Source organism: Bidens hawaiensis, unplaced genomic scaffold (genome assembly GCF_021521415.1).
Source record: "Bidens hawaiensis isolate Kalapana, Puna unplaced genomic scaffold, B.hawaiensis_p1.1 tig00030831_1, whole genome shotgun sequence".
NCBI lineage: Eukaryota > Viridiplantae > Streptophyta > Magnoliopsida > Asterales > Asteraceae > Bidens > Bidens hawaiensis.
In genome coordinates, this window is record NW_027495164.1 from 111,124 (window position 1) to 122,110 (window position 10,987).

Consider the following 10,987-nt stretch of genomic DNA (forward strand, 5'->3'; position numbering starts at 1 on the left):
CAAATGAGCTGCTTTGAACCGTTTTTATCATAACTCACAATATCAGTTGTTACACAATGAATTTCAAGTAAACACCAGAAGAGTTTATAACCCATGCTAATGCTTTTTTTGCATGCTAAAAGAGTCCCTATCGACCAAAGGATTTCCTCTCCTGTACTACTTGGATGTCATTGGCTATCTCATTATTTTTTCACTTTCATGCCAACCTGTGCAAAAAAGTCTTTTGTGAGATAGGTTTCATTTGAATCAAAGCTAACTCAAAGTCTCAAACCCATTTAGATCCCTATATTTGGTGTAACGTTTATGTCAATGTTAAAACTTATATAACACATCACTGACTATTTTTAGGCTACCACACTATCATTTGACCAATTCAATCTCAAAGTTGACATTTTACTTCAACTCAACTTTTTAAGAGAAATACCAAATATGCCCTTAACAATATGCAATTTATATTTGTAAGTTTCTGTGGATCTGACCCAATTTCAAATAACGTCTAGCAGTCTAAACCTCATTTGAATTACAAACGTAATCTATTTCAATTTAACTCTAGTACAGGTATGCATGTGACTTTTGATTGACCATTATAAAAGAGCAATTGTGCTGAAAGAAAGATAAATCAAGTCACATAAACATGGATGATAGCATCATTTTCAACCAATAAAAAAATGCAACATATCAGGCAATAATCTAAGCTTATAAGTCCACAAACATGTGAATTTCAAAATCTAAATATTTGAGTGTCATGTTCTACTTACGTTCTGTACAACTGAAGAGGTACACTTTCTTCCCATGTAATACCCCGCCCTCTTCGAATGCCTCCTGCACGGTTTGATGAAGAGATAAAAAAGTTGCTTAGTTATGTGACATTTATTAGATAAATAAAACATTAAAAAATAATCAATTCTTTTTGGATGTTAAACAAACGCTACAGTATTACTCACCTCTAGATTTGAGAAATTCCAATTGTATTCAGAAAGTAAGTCGAGTTGGTCCCACTGTCAAGAAAATGTAAAATTCAATAAGTAGCCTACACAAAAAAAAAGAACAATATAAAAAATGAACATTAATGATCACACACACCTCTGTCCCAACAGGAAATATCTGCTTCCATAAATCCTCCTGCAAAAACAAGTAAAAAAATAAAACCATTGAAAGAAAAGAAGGTATAATCTTAGTCATGACTAGTGAGAAAGTAAAAACAAGCATCATGTTCAAGTATTTCAAAAAGATAACTAAATTCAACAATAAAAACAGATTATGACCAGTTAAGCATTAATGCAAAACTATTGTGATACATATTTTGATAAGAGAAAATTACACAATTCATTATAAATCAAGCACAACCTCTAAAACTATAGCATTATAGAAGCATCTGCATATAAATCCGTAACAGGGCCCATATAAGTTTTAACCTCAAGATTCTGAAGATTGAGTTTAACATGCACATCAATTTGCAAAAGAATATACATGTCTAACTAATGATTCAACCTTGATGCATGCTAACAATTAACCCAAGTTACACAAGAATTGCTAACCATGTCCCCTGTATCTCATTATTAGTATTTATCTAATCTCCTACCTGCAATGGTGTAGCAGAATAGAAAAGTACCAATAAGTTAATTCTCTGTTTGTGTTTTCAAATTAACTGTATTAGCTTTTACGTCCATATGCTACTTTTAACCCTAGCTTATTAGATAATCAACTAACCACCAGCTCAGTATCAATCCATCCAACAATTGTTCAACATTTGTTTTCCTCAAATTAACTATACTTACTTTTAACTCCATGTGCTATTTTAACCCTAGATTATTATACAACCAATTAACCACAGATTCAGCTCAGCATCAATCAACCAAACAATTGTTCAATATATGTGTTGTTCAAATTAACTATTTACCTTTCAATTTCATATGCTACTTTCAACCCTAACTTATTATACGCTCAATTAACCACGAATTCAGCTTAATATCAATGAATCAAACAATTGTTGAATCAAACAACCCTAACTTATTCCAAATGCTACTTTTAACCCTAACTTATCATACAATCAATTAACCACAGATTCAGCTGCGTATCAATTAATCAAAATATGTGTTGTTCAAATTAACCTCCATATGTGTAAGGCCCCGTTGCCGGTAGCCCTACTTTCGTGTTGGATTTACTCATAAACGCAGTTCTAAATATCAGAGTTAATTAAAACATTTACGCGGAATATAAAACTTTCATAAAACATTACATAATTCATAACTTGTCTCAAAACATCCTTTGTCTTTCAACATTAAAGCATTAAATTAAAACATCATAAGTCTTCAGACGCCAGACTCTTGTTCAATGCCACGTGTCTCCTCAAGCGAGCTGCCTCATCCTACTCACCTGCGTGCATACTAAAAGTCAGCTACGCTGAGTGAGTTCTAGTTAATCATACACTATACAATACACATAAACTTATATTCATTCTTTCATACTATCATACTTTCATTCTTTCATACTTTCATTCTTTCTTTTGTATTAACTTACCTTCATATCTTACGTTATAAAGAGCATTACGTCCTACATTCCTCGAGTATTATTAGGGCTCGGTACCCTCCATCCTCGAGTATTATTAGGGCTCGGTACCCTCCTTCCTCGAGTATTATTAGGGCTCGGTACCCTGTTTCCTCGAGTATTATTAGGGCTCGGTTTCCCTCTTCCCACGAGTATTATTAGGGCTCGGTTTCCCTCTTTCCTCGAATATTAGTAGGGTTCTGTTCCCTAGTTCTCGATTATTAGTAGGGTTCGATTCCCTCTTCGTTACCATACAACCATACATCATACCTCGAGTATTATTAGGGCTCGGTACCCTTTTCGTAACCATACAACCATGCAACCGTCGTTTCCTTCTTTTATTAACTTTATCACGTAAATACACATAAGCATACATATCATACTTACCTTACACATAGCGTTACAACCTGACAGTACGTGCAATATCCGAAGATCGTTCACGTACCATCAAGCAATCATTCCTACTTATCATATCATTCACATAAGGCATACACTTATCTCTTAGGATAAGCGTATTAACAAACATATCGAGTATGCACACAGCCCCGAAAACATAACACATAAATGGGGCTAGAACTCACCTGAACACGGTTACGTTCACCGTTAATCGTAATCCCTTTCTTCAGTTGTGCACGGCTGACTGTATAACAAGTATACGTATCAATTAACTATCACTTCTCATAATGTATTTCTATCTTTATATGTCCCACAACGAACGGGGGTCCGGGGGCAGCGCCCCTGGCAGCGGGGTCTAGGGGCGGCAGCCCCTAGCAGGGTCCAAGGGGCAGAGCCCCTGGCTGGGGTCGAGCTGACCTGGAAAAATTTTATTTCCATTAACTGTCTTAACACATTTTTCATTAGGTTTTTAATTTATTTTCTAATCGAACTTGGCTTTTAGGCGAAGTTAAACCTTAGGCGAACTTAGCTTTAGGCGAAGTTAAACCTTAGGCGAACTTAGCTTTAGGCGAAGTTGTCATCAGGCGAACTTGGCTTTAGGCGAAGTTAAGCCTCAGGCGAACTTAGCTCTAGGCGAAGTTGTCATCAGGCGAACTTAGCTTTAGGCGAAGTTGCCATCAGGCGAACTTAGCTTGCAGGCGAAGTTCATCAGGCGAACTTGGCTTGCAGGCGAAGTTCATCGCTTTGAAGGCGAAGTTGCCCAGATGAAGGCGAAGTTGCCCAGATAGCCGCAGTTTCGGTTTCTGTCCAACATTTCGAGCGATTTTAACACCCTTGTTACGGTTCAACATCACCCACTACGCTTCCCGACCATTTTCGGTCGTTTATACACTAAAAGCTCGGATCTTTAAACTTCAAATATCAAGAACCATACCTTTTTGAGCTTGTTTGGGTCTTGTTTATTTGCTTAATCACAACTAGTCTCTCTCTCTCACACTCTCGGATCTCGCCTCTCTCTTCCGTCCACCGGCGGTTGAGGTGTGTTGTGTGTGTGTTTTGGAAGTGTTAGAGAGTATGGTAAAAATGAAGATATTTTGGGATTTTGGGGGTATTTATATCCCTGAAATCTCATTCTCATTTAACCCATCTCAATTAATCCAAGTCCAAGACCCGCTCCTTACCCGATATTAATTAATTACGCGAAATCACTAAACATAACTTCCTTTATTCATCGTTAAAATTTTAGGATGTTACAATATGCTACATTCAACCCTAGCTCAATTAACCACAAATTCAATCAATCGAAAACTGAAACAAACAGCAACGTTTTCAGCAAACATTGAAGACGTATCCTTACCAATTCACGCTGGTCATCGAAGAACTCAGGCTCCGCTTCAGCTTTGGAAGCCCTAGCACGCTTCGTTTTAGGCGCAGGATTCTCAACCTCCTTATTCTCTTCCGGTTGAGTAACGGCCGCGGTGGAGGTGGAGGTGGAGGCTTCATCCTTGCGGCTTGCGGCGGCCTTACGCTTGCAGAAGAAAGATGAACACATGGGAGAAATGAAAGGAAAAGGAGGAAAATGGGAGAAATGAACGTCGAGAAATCCAATTCTCCGCTTTTGTTAGAGAAACAAAATCAGAGAAATGGAAATGGTTTATTTCCATTTCTCACCTCTTTCTTTCATAAACAAACAAGAGAATTCTTTCCAATTCCATTTCTCACCCCTCAATTCCCTCTACCAAACACCTCCTTAGGGAATTTTTCCCAAATTTATGTAATTAATGCTTTTCAACTTTAATTCAATTTCCGGGGATGAATGAATTTAGCCCATCAATGGCATTGTAATGAAGTGTTTATCCAGATGGGTGACACATGTCCAGGGGCACTGGCCAATCTTATCCATCCTATTCACCCTCAAAACACCCACCATCTCCACTTTGGTGGGATGGTAAAGGCTTTGGCCTTTGGGTGAAAGGTCCAGGGTTCGAATCCTGGCAATAGATGGTTTAATGTAAATAGTAGGAGGTAGGCTTTAACATTCAAAAAAAAAAAAAAAAAAACCCTCAAAACACCCACAAAACAGTATAAATACAACCCCTCCCCCATGCCACCACCACCTCAGCCACCCTTCAAACCTTTGCAACTCATCCTAAATATCTATATCCAATAAACATGTCTGTCTTTCCACCACCACTGCATTTCCTTCTCTCACCATATCTGGTTTTGTTGTTTCTTGTGACGCTCGTGTGTAACGTGTTACTCAGGCGCATGCAAAGCGGACACCGGCGGCTACCACCTGGTTCAATGGGTTGGCCTTATATCGGTGAAACCCTCAGCCTCTACACCCAAAATCCAAACACTTTCTTCTCTAAACGTCAAATGAGGTTCTTATAATTTTATTACATTCGGGTTTCTATGTGGATAATAAACATAATATTAATTAATTTCCCTAAATATTGGATTCTTAAATTGCTTTACTCAAATAATGTGCTTGCAAATGATCATGTTGTGATCAAGATAAAAATTGTTACCTGCAGACTCTTTTGGTGCATTTGCGTTTTTGGTCAAAGTTGTTTGCTTTGTTTTTATAAATTTACTAGTTTTATGATATAAATCATTTAGAGTTTTATACCAAATCAGTGTAGCTAGAAAAAATATTTACTGATTTGGTGTAGTTTGAAAACTATTTACTAAAATGAATACATTTTTAAAACTTGTTTGTTTCTCTCTTTTTATAATTGGATAAACCCAATTCAAAAGAATTAAACTAAAATAATGCTAAAATAAAATTATTAATTGAGAATACTGCTATTTATTTATTTATTTATTTTTATTTATTATTATTATTAATTTTACCGTCATTTAATCATATATTTAAATATTATCAAACGGAAATTCTTTATTAAAAATTATATACTTATTTTAATTAACCCAGAAAAACCCCGTAAATATTTGTTCTTAAAATCATTTTAATCATCCTAAGAAGTTATTTTCTTTTAAAATAGTATGTTATTTTTTTTTAATATAAAAGTATGTGTTATCCTGATAATATTAATATTATAACAGGTAAAAGCTTAGGTGAATATTAGTGGTCCATTAAACTTTTTTGTTTTTTTCATTTTTCAAGTTAATTTTCTTATTCTTATTTCTAATATAGTCGACGTGGTCAATTTTTTTTAAATCTTTTTCTTTTTTCTATCTAGTTTTAAATTTCAAAAGACAGAAGTCGTTAGTTTCATATTAATATATAATATTTTTATAAAAAAAATATTGTTTTAACATTATGTTAGTTTAATTATAGTGAAATTGTTTATCCAATTATAATAGGAGAGAGACAAACAAGTTACAAGAATATACCCATTTTGATAAATACGTTTCAAACTACACCAAATTGGTAAATATTTTTTTCAACTACACCCATTTAGTAAAAAACTCAAATTATTTAAGTGTATTGTCATAAATATCTTACATATCTTAAAACCATTTTTATGTAGACTTTATAAGTTTTATGGTTTTTAAACAATGAGTTCAAAGAACAACTATATAGCATTTTTCTTTATAAAAAGATAAATTTAAAAAAAGCCTTTAAATTAATGATTTATATGAAAACCCATTCTATTCTTTTTTAAAGTAGTTAAAAAAAATAAAAATAAAATACACACACATTTATAAATGTTGTTAACCTTTTGCATTTTTGTTTTAAAAAAAAATGTAATTTCTCTTAAAATAAAATTATATCAATTTTGTTAGCCCATTGCATGGTTCGATGGTTGCCCTTACATAAATCCTCGGCCTTTAGTCCAGTAATCCGAACACTTTCTGAGTTTCTTCTCCAAGTGTCAAAGGAGGTTTTTATTACGTACATTAAGATTTTTTTGGGAGAAACTGAACATAATATTAATTTCCCCATATATTAATAGATTTTGGTTTATCCAAATGATATGTTTGAAAATCATGTGATCTAGATAAAAATTGCCACGTGAGTTTTTGATTTTTTTCTTTCTAAAGTTGTTTATTCGTTCTTATAAAATTTAGTACATATTTTTATGACATAAATGGTTACAATGTTAAGCTTATCATCAAAAATATCAAAGCATAATTATGATTCTAATACCTTATTTAATTTAAAACCATTTTTATATTTAATTTATAAGCTTTTTGGTTTCTGAACATCTAATTTTTTGTTTCCTTTTTTTAAGCTAACCACACCTTTTTTTTAAGCAATTAATTAGCGTTTTTCTTTATGAATAATAATTAAAAGAAAAGGGAATTTTAATGATCCTTAATGAATTTACTCAAATGTTGTGACGCACATGTATAAATGTTTAGAGTCTTAAAAATCAAATAAATAATAATAATAATAATAATAATAATAATAATAATAAAGAAGAAGAAGAAGATCAAAAAGCATGTTTGAATGAATTAATGCTAGATGTACGTCACAATTCATTTGGGTTTTTACAGTTATCCTTTTGCAAATTGTATTTGTTTAAAAGTTTAAAATGTAGTTTCTCACAATGTTTTTTTTTTTTTTATTATGATATCAATTTGGTTAATTATTAAGTCTTTATTTATAAATTACTTGCATTTCAATTATTTTACTTTTTTGTCAACCAGGTATGGAAAAATATTCAAGAGTCACATACTTGGATGTCCTTCTGTAATGATATCAAACCCTGAGATAACCAAAATAATCTTGGTGACTCAGTCTCATCTCTTCAAACCCACATATCCTTCAACCAAAGAGAAGTTGATAGGCCCTGAAGCAGTCTTTTTTCACCAAGGTTCATACCATTCCCACCTCAAGAAACTCATCCAATCTTCATTTCTCCCTTCCACGATTAAAGATCAGGTTCGCAACATTGAGAATATTGTCGTCGGTCTTCTTGCCACCTGGGAGCGTATGGACTCTATCAACACCTTGCATGAGATGAAGAAGGTATGCATGATACTTGTACGTTGGTCAAGTTACCATGAACAAATGTGACTTGTGTATAATCTGACATATATTATGTATTTTTGCTTTGTGAGATACAGTATTCATATGAAGTGGCAATGATATCGGTATTTGGGCACGATGTAGAGGGGAATGAAATTAAAGGATTAAAGCATTTGTATCATTGCATAGAGAAAGGGTATAATTCAATGCCTTTGAACCTTCCAGGGACTCAATTCAACAAAGCATTGAAGGTGAGAAAGTCACCATCCATCATTTTTTTAATGAACATCGTAATAGATTAGTTGTCAGTTTATTGAAAATTAAACACTTCATTTGCTAACATGTTTGATTAACATAATTTTAGCATATATAAAGAATTTAATGCAACTTTTTTGTATTAATATATATAAAACTAGAAGCATGATTAATTGATCAAACAATTTACACTAGTCTACCTTAATGCTTTTTATCTACTTTGTTAACAAATAGAATATTTAGTTGTAATAAAATTATCTATACCTTGGTAAAAATTTGAAACTCATGTACTTAATTACTTATTAACTTTATGGATCATCTATTGAATCATCAAACTTTTAATAGCAGAATATTAGTTTTTCAGTCAATCAGGCTGTATGTATATGATATGGAAAATCATTATTACATTGCGCTTTTTGGTTATTATACATGTTTTGGGGAGTTTTTCGCTTAATTACTTATAAACTTTATGGAATATGGATCATCTGTTAACTTCTTGAATCACCAAGCTTTTAACAAATCTAAATATTAGTTTCCATGTCTATATGTATATGGAAAAATATTATACATATGTTGGGGAGTTTTTTTACTAACACCATGAATTATAGGCTAGGAAGCTTCTTAATGAGAGATTGAAGAAGATTATACAGAAAAGAAGGGAGATTGGAGAGGATGGTGGAGGATTGCTAGGGGTATTCTTGGGATTAAAGGAAAAAGACCAGTTGAGTGATTCACAGATAGCAGATAATATTATTGGAGTGATATTTGCAGCTCATGATACAACTGCAAGTGTCCTAACATGGCTGCTCAAGTACTTGCATGATCATCCTCTTCTTTTGGATGCTGTTAAGGTAGTTAAATCTTTCTATTGAGAATTTAGTATAGTATTGGATATGTGAATAAAATGGACGGATTGTATTTAATGGGAATCAATAATAACTTAAATCAACGGATTGATTCAATTTCATTGTAAACAGTTACTTTTTAACAACTTTATTGATGTTAACAAAGCTAGTTTTAACTATTTGGTGCATGTATTTACCCGAATCTTATTTCAAAAACAGAATGAACAAGAAGAAATCCGTCGAGAGAGACTGGTAACCAGGCGTGGAATCACATGGGACGACACTAGACGCATGCCAATAACTGCTCGCGTGATACAAGAGACGTTGAGAACCGCAAGCATTCTATCGTTTTTGTTTCGAGAAGCCGTTGAAGATGTGGAAATAGAAGGTTATATCATCCCGCGAGGTTGGAAGGTTCTTCCTCTCTTAAGAACCATCCATTACTCCTCTGACTTCTTCCCTGACCCTAACAAGTTTGATCCTTCACGATTCGAGGTTAGAACCTAATTACTTTATAATCATTTTGCTTCTATTAATTGATAGAGCATGCATATTTAGCATGACACATCATTGTTATTAATTTGATTTCATATACTATAGGTAGCACCTCGTCCGAACACATACATGCCGTTTGGGAGTGGAGCTCATGCGTGTCCCGGGAATGAGCTAGCTAAGCTTGAGATGTTTATCCTTATCCACCACCTTACTACCTCCTTCAGGCAAGCCTACTTTCACCTAATTACTGATTTTAATTATGCTTAACAACAAAATCTACCATCTACAATCTGCATACATAGTATATAAAAATAATTCTTAACTATCAATGGCACAAGATTTTTAAAACTGTCTGTTTGGAAATGTGTTTGCAGATGGGAAGTGATAAGAGAAGATAATGGCATACAGTATGTCCCCTTCCCCGTGCCCAAACAAGGTCTGCCGATCAAGGTGCACCGCATTAGAGAAGTTTAACGCCGTCAATGGCTAGTAATAGTCGTTGAGAGGAAATAAAGATTTATAATATAGGATAAGGAAATAAATAAATAGAGTATCAAGCTAGATAGTTACAGAAAACACAAGTATGTTGTATAATGTTTCATATTTGTACGTTTTCCTACAACTATATGATATATATATGATCTTCTATACTAGGTTTTTCGGTGTTAATTTGGCTGGTTTGAGCATTTTTCTATGTTGCATGTTTTTTTAGTTTAGCCTCAAGCATGCAGAGTAATGATGAGTATCCTACCAAATTGATACCTAAAAGGATCGAGAATGTGCGCAAAAAACATTACTCAACGAACATTTTGACGAGTGTTACAATTGGTTTTATAGAGGTTCATAAAGAGCTGGTCTAACATAGTCAGTTGTACCAAACCGTTTTTTTGCTTTACAACATAATCTGTTGTTTATCTTTAACACCAGCATTCCTTTAGTACCCACCAGATTGAGCCTAAGAGTTAAAAGTTTTAGAAGGGGACTTGCTGCAATCCGATGAATTGCTGCAATAGATAACAAGACAATGATCAGAAAGCTCACAAGGACGAGCTCGAGCCATCGCAACTGCATGACATACTCATAAAATATTACCACGCATTCACGCACCAGGTGTATTTCCTAACCCAATGTTATTCTCCCAATAATCCCGCTTCAAAAATGAAATTATTATAATCGTTTTAACTTGAATCACACATGACAAAAACGAAGAAAATCTCTCGGAATCAACCTGGCAACGAGTATTAACATTTAACAAACCAGTAACTCACCCCCACACCGTTTTCCTTTCTGCCTCATTTCTAGGAGCATGCACATTACCAAGATTTAGCACATCCGGAATACCCATTCAAATACCTGATACTATGATATAATTTTGAGATTTTTAACCGCTGATTTCCTTAACATTCTGATATTTTAAGGAAGATCAAACTTCACATACAATATTCAAACTACATATAAAACTTCATATAAAATATTTACTAGTTCTATCATCTATTCATCAAACAACTAC

At 33.7% G+C, this 10,987-nt stretch overlaps 1 protein-coding gene and 1 long non-coding RNA gene across 2 annotated transcripts; one reads left to right on the top strand and one right to left on the bottom strand.

Moving 5' to 3' along the window:
- Window positions 1-553: 553 nt before the first annotated feature.
- LOC143581203 (uncharacterized) lies at window positions 554-4,458 on the bottom strand. The gene is made up of 5 exons (XR_013143792.1): window positions 4,301-4,458; window positions 1,084-1,122; window positions 945-998; window positions 759-822; window positions 554-603 (listed from the first exon to the last, which is right to left on the bottom strand). It is a non-coding gene; the product is annotated as an uncharacterized LOC143581203 (long non-coding RNA).
- A 657-nt stretch (window positions 4,459-5,115) lies between these two features.
- Window positions 5,116-9,951, top strand: LOC143581205 (abscisic acid 8'-hydroxylase 2-like). The gene is made up of 7 exons (XM_077064029.1): window positions 5,116-5,327; window positions 7,561-7,882; window positions 7,981-8,133; window positions 8,746-8,988; window positions 9,202-9,477; window positions 9,583-9,701; window positions 9,852-9,951. The coding sequence occupies exons 1-7, from the start codon at window positions 5,116-5,118 to the stop codon at window positions 9,949-9,951; spliced, it is 1,425 nt and encodes a 474-aa protein (XP_076920144.1).
- The last annotated feature ends 1,036 nt before the right edge of the window (window positions 9,952-10,987 follow it).